This window comes from Podarcis muralis, chromosome 5 (assembly GCF_964188315.1).
Source record: "Podarcis muralis chromosome 5, rPodMur119.hap1.1, whole genome shotgun sequence".
NCBI lineage: Eukaryota > Metazoa > Chordata > Lepidosauria > Squamata > Lacertidae > Podarcis > Podarcis muralis.
In genome coordinates this window covers 92,754,262-92,769,674 of record NC_135659.1, presented here as the reverse complement: position 1 = coordinate 92,769,674, position 15,413 = coordinate 92,754,262, and the positions used below count along the sequence as shown (strand labels likewise).

At 45.2% G+C, this 15,413-nt stretch overlaps 1 protein-coding gene across 1 annotated transcript in view; it reads right to left on the bottom strand.

Annotated features, from left to right (window-relative positions):
- The window catches only part of COL9A3 (collagen type IX alpha 3 chain), a 74,748-nt gene that overhangs the window by 34,154 nt on the left and 25,181 nt on the right, over window positions 1-15,413 (bottom strand). The window contains exons 9-14 of the mRNA XM_028735408.2: window positions 12,836-12,889; window positions 10,084-10,125; window positions 7,586-7,642; window positions 4,145-4,198; window positions 2,363-2,416; window positions 1,341-1,394 (exon numbers count right to left, since the gene is read on the bottom strand). Coding sequence (XP_028591241.2) covers window positions 1,341-1,394; window positions 2,363-2,416; window positions 4,145-4,198; window positions 7,586-7,642; window positions 10,084-10,125; window positions 12,836-12,889 — 315 coding nt within the window. The remainder of the gene's footprint in view (window positions 1-1,340; window positions 1,395-2,362; window positions 2,417-4,144; window positions 4,199-7,585; window positions 7,643-10,083; window positions 10,126-12,835; window positions 12,890-15,413) is intronic.

Sequence of the window (15,413 nt, the reverse complement as noted above, 5' to 3'; positions counted from 1 at the left end):
TTTAAGTTTATCAAGTCGGCAGCAACTGGATTTCTTATGGACAGTGCCAATCCTGAATGTATTAGATTTGTGACCATGATGCTCATTTGCCTTCAGTAGCAGTAAAGCTCTGCTGGATGGAATATTAATTGCCTCTGGTCTATTTTTGGGGAACCCTGCAACCTGTTTATGTTTTCACTCTGCTAACTATACATTGGAATCTACTCTGGATCAATATTGAGTAGACTTTCAATGACAGTTATGCCCGATCAAGGATGAATCAATCCCAGGCAAGGGCAACCCTTGAGGTGGGCATGGCGAGAGGCACAGGCTGGTGAGAGAGCCAAGGGCGAAACAGACCATCCTGGGGGGCTGCCTTTGCCTCATGATCTTGAGGTTCCCCACCCCTCCTGCAAGGTAAGCCAGTTTTCTGCAAAGACTGACAGGCAACTGCTTGGCAAAGGTGGCCTAGTTGCATCTGAGGCCAAGGAAAGGTCTGAAGTAGGAGAACCTTTCTCATGGTCCATTTCCACTCTCTCTCTTTTTTTGCTTTTTAAAAAATTAACGTTCTTATGTCACATATGTATACATTATCATATTACAGAGCATATTATAATATATGTTCCAACATGTATACAAAGTTTATATACCAAATTTATGTAGCTAAAGAAAGAAAAAAGAAAAAAGAAAGCCATAAAGCCATTTCAAAATAATATTTCTACCAACACTACAGACTTCCTGTCAATCTCGTTGTATATTCTTTTTTTACAAATGAATGTACTCTTATTATTGTATATTTCTTTACATTTTATCTAATACAGTGGTACCTCGCAAGACGAATGCCTCGCAAGACAAAAAACTCGCTAGACGAAAGGGTTTTTTGTTTTTTGAGCTGCTTCGCAAGACGATTTTCCCTATGGGCTTGCTTCGCAAGACGGAAACGTCTTGCAAGTTTGTTTCCTTTTTCTTAACACCGTTAATACAGTTGAGACTTGACTTCGAGGAGCAACTCATAGCACGCGGTGTGGTAGCCTTTTTTGAGGTTTTTGAAGACTTTGGTGATTTTTGAAGCTTTTCCAAAACTTTCCCGACACCGTGCTTCGCAAGACGAAAAAAATCGCAAGACGACAAAACTCGCGGAACGAATTAATTTCGTCTTGCGAGGCACCACTGTACATTCCTATTTCAATATGTAGCCTTAATCTTGTTTCTCAACTCAATTTCTCTCCAATGTCAATCAATGTCAAACAACATCAATTTCCACTCTTACTCACAGGTTACACAGAAATGCTGGATTTGAGAACAGCCTTCTTTGGTGCAAGGGTCTGAGAAGAGTCAAGAGGAAAGGAAGCTGGACTTACCCTGTCTCCAACAGGCCCCACGGGGCCAATCAGACCTCTTAACCCTCGTGGTCCCTAGGAATGAAAAGTATCTGTTGATTTATTTAGAAAACTCAGGATTAAATGAAATTCTGGAAGTGGCATGCAGGCCAAGGCATTGTTTGGTGGGAAAAGACAGAGATCAGAGTCTGGGGCTCTTTTTTTGTGAGTTGGGCAGTACTATGGGCAGAACTATGCCCAGAGCATTTGGAGTAAAGAAGATGGTGGAGTGAAAGGAGGGACTACCCAGAGGACTGTGTCTTAAAAACAACTAATGGAAAACAACATGGAATAAAAATTTTGCCTCTTGCAGGATAACAGATATATGGACTTTGTTAAATAAGATATATGGACTTTGTTAAATAACACATCAGTGGCTGATAGAGAAGATAAGGACAGTTAAGATCGGAACTATGTAAGTGGAAAACAACAAGGAAGAAAAGCAGAAAACAAATGAAGGACATCTCTCGATATCCAGAACGTGGGAAGCCCCCTTTTGAATTTATTTTTTTAAATTTGGAATGTTTAATTGGCTGTATTTTGGTTAAACCACAGAGCCTAGGACTTGCTGATCAGAAGGTCGGCAGTTCGAATCCCCGCGATGGGGTGAGCTCCCATTGCTCGGTCCCTGTTCCTACCAACCCAGCAGTTCGAAAGCACGTCAAAGTGCAAGTAGATAAATAGGTACCGCTCTAGCGGGAAGGTGAACGGCGTTTCCGTGTGCTGCTCTGGTTTGCCAGAAGCGGCTTAGTCATGCTGGCCACATGACCCGGAAGCTGTCTGCGGACAAACGCTGGCTCCCTCGGCCTATAGAGCGAGATGAGCGCCGCAACCCCAGAGTCGGCCACAACTGGACCTAATGGTCAGGGGTCCCTTTACCTTTTACTATTTTTGGTTTAATGATTCGGTGTGATTGGAATTGATTTGTCATTAATTGGAAGGTTTTAAATTGAAAACGAATAAAAAATATTTTAAAAATAAATAAAAACGGTGGCCTATTTTACCTGCAAGCCAACAGTTCCTGGAGGTCCTGCAGGACCTGGGGGTCCTGGTGAACCCTGGAAGAAGAGAACAAGAAATGAATGACGCAAGGTGTGTTGACAAGGCCTACAACCCTCCCCCCCCCCCCGTGGCTTCCAGCAACAGGTATTTGCAAGCATCGCTCCCTTCGACTGTGGAGGCGGAGGACTGCCATCATGGCTATCATTGAAAGCTCTCCTCCATGAAATAGTCTAATCCATTAACCTTAACATGGTGGAATCATGTGTCCCAAATAGCATTGCTGTATACATATTGGCTACCAATTCAAGCCTCCATCTAACCCAGGGGTCAGCAAACTGTTTCAGCAGGGGGGCGGTCCACTGTCCCTCAGACCTTGTGGGGGCCCGGACTATATTTTGAAGGGGGGAAAAAGAACAAATTCCTATGCCCCACAAATAACCCAGAGATGCATTTTAAATAAAAGGACACATTCTACTCATGTAAAAACACGCTGATTCTTGGACCATCCGCGGGCCGGATTGAGAAGGCGATTGGGCTGGATCCGGCCCCTGGGCCTTAGTTTGCCTACCCATGATTTAACCCTTGTCAACATCTGGATTGCTGTAGAAATTATCTTGCAACCCAAACAGTGGCCTCATTACTGGACAGGAGTATATTTTAGGAACAAAACCAGTCATCCAATGACCGGTAATATTCTCACTCCCCATAAAGTTTACTAGAGACGGACAGATCTTTCCATTTAAGTTTCTTTCGGTTTTTCATTTTCCATTCTCCACATTTCCAAATCACTTTGCATTTTTTAAAAAATTATTATTATTACTATTATTAAAAGTCCTCATGAAAATTCATCAGCATTTCAGTTTTCAGGTTTGTGCGCAATTTTGCCTAATAGACATGTTTCTGGAACATGTAATACACTTTCGTGTGCTGCTTGCATTGATATAGGCATTTACACGCACGCTTTACAGAAATGCAAAATTCGCATGCATCATTTGGACACATTGATTGGCTGGAGAACTGCACTGTAAAATTTGGCGAAGTGCAAATGTCAAAAGGTGGTGATGTTTCGGCGCACATATTACTGTTTCAAGAAAGTGCAAATTAAGTAGGTTAACCTTCAAATGCAAACTGGATTTAATTTTTCTCGTATCCCTACTCAGCCCGCACAGTGTTACTCAGTACAGCTCATGCTTTGGGCTTCTAACACCTGAACGGGGGGATAACAGCACTGGCAGCCTTGTCCTCCAAAAATCTGCCTACACTGACTCATCGTTTTTATAATTTGGCATGAACTAGCCCAGTGTTGTTGAAGTGTCTATTTCAGGGATGAATATTTCAACTGCCCTGGGATTCTTACGTTCTCTACCCTCTCCTCTTCTTGGACTCAGCTACACTCATCAATTATAACATTATAAATGTGTTATAAAAATGTCACACCAGATGGCGCTATAGAGCAGAAATCTGAAGTCAATGATCATTTCCATTGTGAGCTTTTATAGCGTTTCTTTTCATAGTGCTTTTCTTTTTTATAGCTGTGTAGATCCGGCCCTTGACTGAACACTCTACACAGAAAAATGCAACAATGCCTAACATCCAAGACTGGGCATGTAACCTGATATAAAACAGCAATTTATTTTCTTAATTCATTCATCTCCCATCCCTTAAGCCTACTCCTCACAACACTGTTGATTCCAATCTATTCTGGCTGATTGACAGCCCAATTTCCTTGAAGCTTTCGCTGGGAACAAAATTGACGCTTAAGAAAAAAGGGGTGTTTGTGTTACCTTCTCGCCATCTTTGCCTACTTCTCCAGGTTCGCCTTTATAACCCGTATGTCCCTAAAAATAAAACCAGAGTAATCAGTATCCTATTACTGTAGACATGCAGTTTGGGTCAAAAAGGTGCACACACAGCTTTTAGAAAACCAAACTGTATTGAGTCTATTCAATGAGAAACATTTCATGGAGTAATAGTGAGTATATATCTACATGTTGTGTCAGGGAACCAGCCAGCAATAAATCACACAGACTAAGCAGTGGGGGAGGAAGCCACTCAGGTGCCAGGGGCGGTGTGCCCAGGAGCAGGGCGAGCCACCCATAGGGGCAGGGCACACCGTGGGGCCTCCGGAGTCTGCCTGCCTCCTTCCACTCAGCCGCCCTACAGCTGGGGGGAGGCAGTGGGTGGACCATTTGGGCAATGCGGAGCCTGCGGGCACCCAAGCCACCGCGTCTCTCACAGCATTAATTATACCCAGTTGCTTACGAGATACTCTGATGTTCATTTTCCTCTTTCGTTCTGTTCTAAACTGCTTAGAAATTTACTGTTACATGTAATTCATGTATAATTCAAATTAGTAAATTAATCATTTCTGCACAGATACAGTCTGTACAAATCCATTGGGGGGGGGGGAAGCCCACTGCTTGGGAAACAGATAATTGGGTCCCTCTACCTGGGTGTTTCGAATCCTTACGATGGGGTGAGCTTCCGTTGCTCGGTCCCTGCTCCTGCCAACCTAGCAGTTCGAAAGCATGTCAAAGTAGGGACTGCTCCGGTGGGAAGGTAAACAGCGTTTCCGTGCGCTGCTCTGGTTCGCCAGAAGTGGCTTAGTCATGCTGGCCACATGACCCGGAAGCTAGGCCAGTAAAGCGAGATGAGCACTGCAACCCCAGAGTCGGTCACGACTGGACCTAATGGTCAGGGGTCCCCCCCCCCACCTGGGTGTTGTCTACACCAGTGTTCCCCAACCTTGGGCCACCAGCTGTTTTTGGACTACAATTCCCATCATCCTTGACCACTGGTCTTGCTAGCGAGGGATGATGGGAGTTGTAGTCCAAAAACAGCTAGAGACCCAAGGTTGGGGAACACTGGTCTACACACTAGCACAGACTCTCCAGGGCTTCACACATTCCAAATCTGGAGATGCTAGGAATTCAATCTGGGATCTTCTGCATGTGAAACAGATGCTCTGCCACTGAGCTATGGCTCTTTCTCAACAAAAGCTTGCTCCGCCTTTTTCTCAAAACCTCCACACAAGGAGAATCCACAGCGGAATTCAATGTTACACTAAGGTGATCATTTCATCATTTTTGCTTGCTGGACAGAACAATCTCCCATCTCCTCCTACTGTGTGCTGATCTTAGGGCTCTCCTGACCCTCCCAGAGCAGATTTGATAGAGAGGAGAGAGGGGCAGTGCTCTTTTCCCGCCCCCTTAAAAAAATGTTTAGGGGTATTATTTTGACTCAAGAAAATCACCATTTTATAGTTCGTATCGGGGGGAAATAAATACAGTGGTACCTCTGGTTATGAACTTAATTTTTTCCGGAGGTCCGTTCTTAACCGGAAACTGTTCTTAACCTGAGGTACCACTGTAGCTAATGGGGCCTCCCACTGCCACCGCACTGCCGGCACACGATTTCTGTTCCCATCCTGAGGTAAAGTTCTTAACCCGAGGTACTACTTCTGTGTTAGCAGAATCTGTCACCCGAAGTGTTTGTAACCCGTGGTGTTTGTGACCCGAGGACAAAAGTACAAAATGTTTCATGGCATGAAACATGATTCACAAAATGTTTAGGGGTATGCGTACCCCTGCATAACCCCAGAAAAAAGCACCGGAGGGGGTTAAAGGTCCATTGCACTAGTGGGACTCTGTCTATGGCTACACAAACAAAACATTGCATTGTACATTCAATGCACCTGAGATCTTGAGTTTCTCCTACCCAGGTCTGGTGGCCATCTGTCATGGATGCTTCAGCTGAGACCCCTGAGCGACTAGATCAGTGGTTCTCAACCTATGGGTCCCAGATGTTGTTGGACTACAACTCCCATCACCCCTGACCACTGGTCATGCTGGCTAGGAATGATGGGAGTTGTAGTCCAACAACATCTGGGGACCCACAGGTTGAGAACCACTGGACTAGATGATCGTCAGGGTCCTTTCCAACTCTACAATTCTGATTCAGTTTGGACCTGTTGAATATTTTACACCCCTCAAGAGCACTTTTCCACAAACTAGTTTAATTCCAGAGATCAAAGCTCATTGCAGATTGATGCTGCATTGTCCCACCACCTGCCATGGATGGACTTGGTCCTAGAGATATCCCCACCTCCTTAATGATGTTGTGGGTGGGCATACGCTAAGACCACCATTGGCACTTGCTTCTACATTCACCTTCTGGGAGGGGAAAGTGTGGATAACCAAATTAAGGGGAGGGTTTTCAAATGTGGGTTGTTACGTCACCCACCCTTATAGACAAGGTGTGTTCTCTGGTTCTCAAGGCTGCAGTGTGGGCCGCCAGGCCAGCCCTGTGTTGCCAGGCAGGTTAATGGCTATTGCCTGGTGCATCAATTGGCTGACCGGCTTGCTGGGGCAAATTGTATGTAGCAAATTGGGAGGTGGGACCCTAGTCTTTAAATATTAGGGCACTCTGGCTTTTGCTTTCTCTTTAGCAGAGTGCATCGGATCACCTGCCCGCCCGCCCTGTGTTCCAGTTGACCTTGCTTTGCCTGTCATGGGGTCGTCTGCCTTGGTGCAGGGGCCTAGTAGGAATTTTGCCATTTGGCTGATTGGCTGGTGCCACTTGGTTTTTGCCTACTGCTTAGCAATTCGTCACAACTTGTAAGGTTGCGGTTAGGCATTGGTTATAAAAAGCTGGTGGCGGAGGGGTCAGGATAGGCTGTGCCTGCCACTCCAGTGGTGCTGGAAGGGAATTCCGTTAAAGGAATCCTGGGGCTTGCCACGATTTCGTTCAATCCCTGAAATGGGACCAGGGCTGGCAAGCCTTGGGGAGCTGGTTGGGTGAGGGGTGAGGGACTGACACTCAGCTCAACTGATCCCCAACATTGTCTTTCCCTTCACTGGCTTCCGATGGAGTTCGGAATGTCAGTTCTGTCCCAGGCGGGGGGACAGATAGTCATAACCAATGTCTAAGCAACCACGCACAGATTTTGTATTTTAATAAAGTTGTGGCCAAAATAGTGCCCAAAAACCTAAAACTAAAATTACGTGTGATGTGTGAATTATTTTGAGGGGTGGTTTGGAGACCTACACATGCAACAGGATCTAGAATCCATCTAGATTGGAAGCAGCGTGTTGAAGATGAGCATGCATGATTCTGTATCTAGGAAACCTACTTATCTGGGCTGCAGATGGGTTATGCAGCCTGTGTTTCTCTCTACATTACGTCAGGCAATGGCTACTCTAAGTTCACCAAAGAGCATTCCTCACCTTGAATCCTGGTATCCCTGGCGGCCCTGGAGGGCCAGGTGGACAGACAGCTGGACACTGTACTCAAAACAAATGGGAAATATAATATAAATATAACACACAACCAGATTAAACCAGAACAAAAATAATTAATCCACGAGGGGAGAAGGCAGTGATATTAACAAGCCTGGAAATTTCTGTTACTGTGTTTCATGGACAATATTCAACTCTAGATTGCTGGTGGTTAAGGGAAATTCAGGATTTGGTGAAACTGGTTAAGCCGATTGCTTATTACAACATTTCAGCAATTTTTTTGTCTTTTAAATAAAACAACAACAAGTCTGCATTTCTTTGTTACAAGAGTCACAATGCATCAAATAGCAGTTTTGCACAATGTGGGGATGTTACATCCAACTAAGGTTTACTCAGAGTAAACCCACTGAAATTAATGGGCCTAAGTTCTTTTCATCAATACCAATGGGATTACTTGAAGTAGGACTAGCACTGGTTACAACCCACTGTCTCCGTTTCTCTACTGAGTGAAATTAAATGTGTGTTTTTTAAAAAAAAGAAATACAATGGACGAATAAAGTGTAAGGAACTGTACAAAAGCAGGAGAAAGGCTGTGCCACGCCTTTAGCTGTAAAATGGGTCAAGGCAGAGGTTTCCTGCGAGGAACCACTGTTGTGGCTGTTTCTGAGCAACAGGGATTTGCTCTTCCTGGGAAACACCAGGGAATGCAGTTCTGTAATACAGTCATACCTCATGTTACGTTTGCTTCATGTTACGTTCCTTCAGGATACGTCCTGTGGCGACCCGGAAGTACCAGAAAGGGTTACTTCTGGGTTTCGCCACTTGCGCATGCACAGACATGCAAAATGACGTCACGCACATGCGCAGAAGCGGCAAATCGCAACCCTAGCAGTTCGAAAGCATGTCAAAGTGCAAGTAGATAAATAGGTACTGTTCCGGCGGGAAGGTAAACGGCGTTTCTGTGCGCTGCTCTGGTTCGCCAGAAGTGGCTTTGTCATGGTGGCCACATGATCCGGAAGCTGTACGCCGGCTCCCTTGGCCAATAAAGCGAGATGAGCACTGCAACCCCAGAGTCGGCCACGACTGGGTCTAATGGTAAGGGGTCCCTTTACCTTTAACTCACTATGGCTTCTGAGAACAGTAGCTTGGGGCAGCTTTGGCCAGCCTGGTGTCCTTCAAATGTGTTGGACTACAACTCCCATCAGCCCCTGCCAGCTGCAGTTCAACACATCTGGAGGGCACCAGGTTGGTGAAGCCTTGTGTCCTGGGATACCTCAAAAAGTAAAGTCCTTTCCCCTCCCCCTCTTGCCCCCAGCCATGGTCTTCTTCAGCCTCAACTTATCTTAGTTCAGAGTCAATGGAAATTGGGAGAGAGATGTTAATGGTAGTTTCTTTACAAATCCATGGGACTTAAAGCAAGATATTTTCCTTGGTATTTCACCCCTTCAAAAAAAAATATAATAATGTCATTTCACAGCAAGGTTATAATTTTCTATTAGCTTCTATAGGATGCTCTTTTGAAAATGGAAAAGAAGGGAGGGGAATGCTGTCATTTCCCATCCAACCTCTAAAAAGGTTTTCCAATAAGGCGGTTCAAGGAAATTATTAGCTTCTCCTTGAGGACTCCAATTAGAAAATGAAGGGAACTGTCATAACAACAGATGGGGAATGCTGAAATGTTGCTTTGCCGACTCGCGTTAATGTCATGTTTGTTTCAACGCAAAGAATCAAGACTTTCTTGTGTGTGCTCAAAGCCCACAGAACAAACAGCTGCCCTGCCCACGGGAACAAGGTGCTGTTGTCAACCGCGGACCAAATTTGACCATTCCTATTTCAAAGGCATGAACAAAAGCGATGATTTCAACGAAGAGGAAGAAGATGCTTGTGATTTGATGAAGCCGTCGGCACCAGTTGTGCAGAACCAGTGCTCACCACCAGGGCATTCTTTGTGTATTTATTTATATGCCACTACATCACAAGTATTTGTCAAAGCTGTTTACAAAGGTTAATAAAAAAAAGAACATGCAATAAAAGCGCAAGGACTTTTAATAGCTTGCCTGGAGAAACAGAAAGGTTTTCTGCAGGCATTTAAAAATTGGCATCACTCAGTTGTAATTCTTATTTTTTTTTACAATTAGGGATTGTAAACAAAACCACCCTGAAAGTCATTTCCAAAGAGAATAAAACAGAATTATCAGTAAAAACCAGTAAAACATTCAAAGGATTGTCTACACAAAAATCTTTTTAGCAGGCGCCAAAAAGCGTACAGTGAAGGCGGCTCTTTAAAACATTCAAAGGATTGTCTACACAAAAATCTTTTTTAGCAGGCGCCAAAAAGAGTACAGTGAATGCACCTGCCTGGTGTCAACAGGCAGGGAATTCCAGAGTGTAAGTTCTGTCACACTAAAAGATATATAGAGCTTAAGCATTTGTGCAGTTGGAAAATAACTCAGACAGTTTGATAGGTGTGTAAAAGGAAACAGTACCTGAAGGTCTCCATTGCCGTCGGGCATAACTCCAGGAATACCCTGCAACAAAGAGTGTGGGTTTTAAATATGTCGCCAATACATGCCAAGGGTAACAAAGAATATATTTGAATTCAGACATGCTGCAAGCCGCTTTTATTGTGCTCCATTTGAGTGTCTAATCAGCTCTGAACAATTTGTAATTTTTATTTGGAAGATTCAAGAGCTGGAAATAATCAAAACTGCATTTTATTTATTTATATCCTGCCTTTCTCCCAGTCGGGACCCAAGATAGCTCTCAGCACAAATGAAAAATAACATTATTATTATTATCATTATTATTATTATTTAAAAAACCAGCACTGAAACCCCTAAAAATGATGGAAAGGAAACAATATACAACACCCAATCTCAGAAGACTTTCACAACAGCCAGTTGATGGCCAAAACTACCAGTGAAAAAAGGCAGGGGGGGCAATCTAGCCTTCCATGGGAGGTATTTCCACAATCTTGGAGCAGCCACCAAGAAGGCCCTGCCTCAGGTCCTCACCAAACGTACCTGTGGAATAGGACCAAGCGATATATGGTTTTCAACATTGTGATGTATCACTAGCTAAACATCACAACATACCGATATATCACAATGTCTGAAATAAGGACGGAGCTTGGTAGAGGCGATGGCTGGCTTCACGGTTTTCCCCACATTGTGATTTTTGCATAGCGCGCGCACACACACGCACGATTCGTGATATATTGCCAGGTCAAAAATTATGAAACCAATATCGCCATATGGACTGAGAGCCAGTGTGGTGTAGTGGTTAAGAGCGGTAGACTTGTAATCTGGTGAACTGGGTTCGCATCTCCGCTCCTCCACATGCAGCTGCTGGGTGACCTTGGGCTAGTCACACTTCTCTGAAGTCTCTCAGCCTCACTCACCTCACAGAGTGTTTGTTGTGGGGGAGGAAGGGAAAGGAGAATGTTAGCCGCTTTGAGACTCCTTCGGGTCGTGATAAAGCGGGATATCAAATCCAAACTCTTCTTCAAACCGCTTTTGGACAATACAGGATATTGATACATGACTCAGCCCTACCGTGGGGGTGGCAGGACTGAGAGAAGGGCCTCCTCAGAAGATCTCAAAGCCTGGGCAAGCTCATAGAGGGAGATACATTCCTTCAGAGAGCTTGGACCCAAGCTATAAGGGCTTTGTAGGTCATAACCATGTCTCCGAATTGTGACCAGACTTGCAGTCAGTGCAGCTGTAGCTAACCAAGTGTTTCTGTTCTCCCTGTAACCAGAGAACTGGCCACTGCAGCTTTGACCCACTGAAATTTCCAAACGTTTTTCGAAGGAAGTCCCAGTTAGAGTAATAGTAATCCAAATGGGGTATAAGTTGTCAGGAGCTTGTCCTACTCTCAAGTAGGGCCCTGGCAAAGACACACGCCTGACTGGCATGTTCTCTCCCTCCTGGTCGATTGTTCGGGAGCTTCAAAAGCTTTCTTCTGCCTGAACATCACAGCGCCTGATGATAATAATAATAATAATAATAATAATAATAATAATAATAATAATAATAATAATTTATTTATTTATTTATACCCCGACCATCTGGCTGGGTCCCCCCAGCCACTCTGGGCGGCTTCCAACAAAACACAAATACAACAACCTATTAAACATTAAAAGCTTCCCTAAACAGGCTGCCAACAGACATCGGCACACTTAGGGATCCGCAGAGTCTTCGCAACTTGCGTGACAGACCTCAGCAACTGAGCATTTTGGCTAATCTACTTTATTTACATATAAACACACACGGAGCGCTGCAACATGGCTCCCTCTCTCTAGCATCAGACAGCAAAGAGAAAAAGAACAAAGGACAATAGTCCCACTTCACGGAACCCAGTAACACAAACATCCTGTCTCCGTCACTTCCCACTCTGTGGAGTCAAAACATACACCGTCATGTGAAAGACAAAAATCCCATGACTGCAGCCATGGAGCAGGAATTCTAACACATAAGTAAGGCGGTGTATTATCGTGGCACGTCAGACATCTCCAGGAATGGGCCATTTAACTCACTGCCCTGCTCAGCAGGCTAATGCAATCCAGCCCATAGTCAACTCATCTGAAGTCAGTCTAAGTACACCAGATCTTACTACGCTGCAAGAAAAAATAATGGCTCCAAAAGACAAGTCACATGCTACGAGGGGTGCTTGACCTTTCCAATAAGTGCCACATTTTTCCGTGTATGACATCGTCTGTCCCCTCGCCGACAGAAGCGGCCAATCGCCCGCCCAATTGCTACAGCGACAGCCAATCAACTCCAGCACTTGCCACAGCCACCAATAACACACCCAATAGCCGCTGACAATCGCCGGCTCGCAGCAGGAACCAATCAAACATCTTGTCCCCCCTTTAGCACTATCCATGTATAAGACGACCCCCACTTTTTAGCATAACTTTTAAAGAAGAAAAAAACTAGTCTTATACACAGAAAAGTACGGTACTTTTTCACCTCGCCAGAAGCACTGGGCAATCTGTGTCTCCATTCCATTATTGCCTTAGTATTCACTGAACAGCACTCATGTGCATTGAAGTGCATTACAATTTTTCATCGGCTGTCAGCAGCGAAAGCTATCGCTTTCCTGAACATAATGCTATTGCTAAAGAACGGGCATCCCTTGTGGATTCCCCTGAAAGGATACAGTGATGGGCAGCTGAGCAGGCAATTTCCCCCAAGTGCAATAGCATGATCTGAAAAAAAATATATCTAAACTTACTGGTGGTCCTGGGGGTCCCGGTGGTCCAGCGAAACCAGGAAGCCCAGCAGGTCCCTAAACAGAATGAGAAATAGCAAAGGTTTCAGTGCAGGTACAGCCTATTTATATTTGGGGAGAAATGATTTCCAGCTTGCAGATCTGGGAGAAGATTTTGAAGAATTGGAGGTTAAACATAAAGGCACCCCAAATTTATGAAATCCCGTCAACATGCAAATTGTGGGTAGCTTCCATGGCACTCAATAAATCTTAAAAAGGTTTCTGATTCTTGAAAATGAGGGGAGGATTTGTCCTGCAAAACCTGGGGGAATGGATTAGCAATGATTTTATGACACAGTGCAAAGAATGCGCACTGCGGTGGGTTTCAAACAAGCCAGCAGTTACCAAATAAGATCTGTTTAAATTAATGCACCTAGGTTAGTCAGGCCCATAGATTGCAATGGGTCTACTCTGAGTAGGGCTAATATTGGAGACAACCCAATACATGGAACACAGGTAAAGGCTGCCTGTACAGATGTACAAGTCTTTGGGCTTTGACTGATTTGCACATCTCAACCATTGGTTACACAGCCAATGTTGAATGCACAAACACTCCTTATATAGTCCATTTTCCTGGTGTAGAATTTATACCACCTGTTCACATCGTAACTGTCCCCCACCCTGCCCAGATTATATGCCTAGTTTATTTTGTGGTTCCCAAATGCGGGAAAATAGGAGAAGGAGGGCGTCAATTTTCGTCACCTTCCCCTTTGTGGCAAGCCACAGACTGGGTCCTCCAGGGTTCCAAAATGTGCTGAGCTTCTCCGCAGGTATAAAAATCACCCCACAAGTCTTCCACAATTTGGAAGGTGATGGAAAAAAGAGATAAAGGGGACAGAGCTAGCATGTTCACCCGCACTAGGGCCCCTGACATTTTTGCAGTCTCCAACTAATGCACCCCAGCAGCGCAAGGATTTCTATTTGCATGACGGGAATTTATTCCTTCTCCTCCTCCCACTGTGTTCAGCCCACATGCTTCCCAAATCTGCTCCAGAGGGTTGGGGGGGGGAGACCCCATAACAGATTTAGTGGAGGGGGGTGGAGAGGGGACAAAATCCTGTGGCACCATCAGAAATCCTTGCGCTGATGTTTTACTTGGTGATATTTTGCACACATCCCCCTATTTGGATTATCTGAATGAAGATCTTGTTGCATTCTGTGTCTGTTTACTCAAGCACACTGATGCTCCAAAGCCACTCTTGCAGTGGAAATGTTGCCGGGACTTAACATTTGCTCTCCCGGTCTCTCCGGGCTTTTCTGATGCAGCAGCTTCGCACAGCCAATCCCAACAACAATTTGGGCAGGCAAGCAGTTTGATCTCCCTGCTGTGATTGTTATGTGAGGCCAAACGAGGTGGATGCCATAAAGGTGAAAGCGCAGCCTGGCTGGGAAAGGATCACATGGGAGCCAGAAGAAAAACAGAAGAGAACAGGATACTAGCGGCAGGAAGTCTTGCACAGTCAAGCTCACTGAGTGGAAGAGGACCCCAGGAGCAGGGGAGTTAATGGCCAAGACGGGGGACAAAACAAAACATTTTTCAGAGGCCAAGTGCCATGCTCCATCCCTAAAGCAGGGATTGCCAGCTTTTGCAGCAGGGCATATTTGCAAACTGGAGAAGCTGCTGTGTGCAAACAGATTATGAAAAACAAGATAAAACATCAAACATTAAAAACTTCCCTAAACAGGGCTGCCTTCAGATGTCTTCGAAAAGTCAGATAGTTGTTTATTTCCTTGACATCTGATGGGAGTGCATTCCACAGGGCGGGTGCCACCACCGAGAAGGCCCTCTGCCTGGTTCCCTGTAACCTCACTTCTTGCAGTGAAGGAACCGCCAGAAGGACCTCGGAGCTGGACCTCAGTGTCTGGGTTGGACGATAGAGGTGGAGATGCTCCTTCAGGTATACTGGGCCGAGGCCGTTTAGGGCTTTAAAGGTCAGCACCAACACTTTGAGAGCCTACTGGGAGCCAATGTAGGTTTTTCAGGACTGGTGTTATATGGTCTCAGTGGCCGCTCCCAGTCACCAGTCTAGCTGCCGCATTCTGGATTAATTGTAGTTTCCGGATCACCTTCAAAGGTAGCTTCTTTCAAGCCTCATTTCTGGGTGGGATGGTGGGCAACCTGGCAAGCACCGAGGAAGGTCTCTGTGGGCATGTGTGTGCCCACGGGCACCTCCCTGGAGAACTCTGCTTTAGGGCATTCTGAGCGCTGCTGAGTTATTGATAAATAAGGTGGTTGGCTGTAAAGAAGGGGAATTATGTTATAGGAGGGCAGCTTATTCCTTGGGTACCCAAAGGCATCCCAGCTCCCCACTGGGCCGTCGCCGCGCAAAGGAAGCTTCAAGCAAGGTTGATGCTGCAACCCTGCATTCTTCTCACCAAAAACAAAAATTGCACAAACCACCTCCATGAATTGTTTTTTGTGTGGCTGTTTCCTTCTAAGCAGTGGTGGGTTTAGGGTGGTTCCACAGTACAGGTCGCCGAGCCAAGGAGGCACAAAATAGCAATAACAATCAACCTACATTTATATGAGTACAGACTGAGA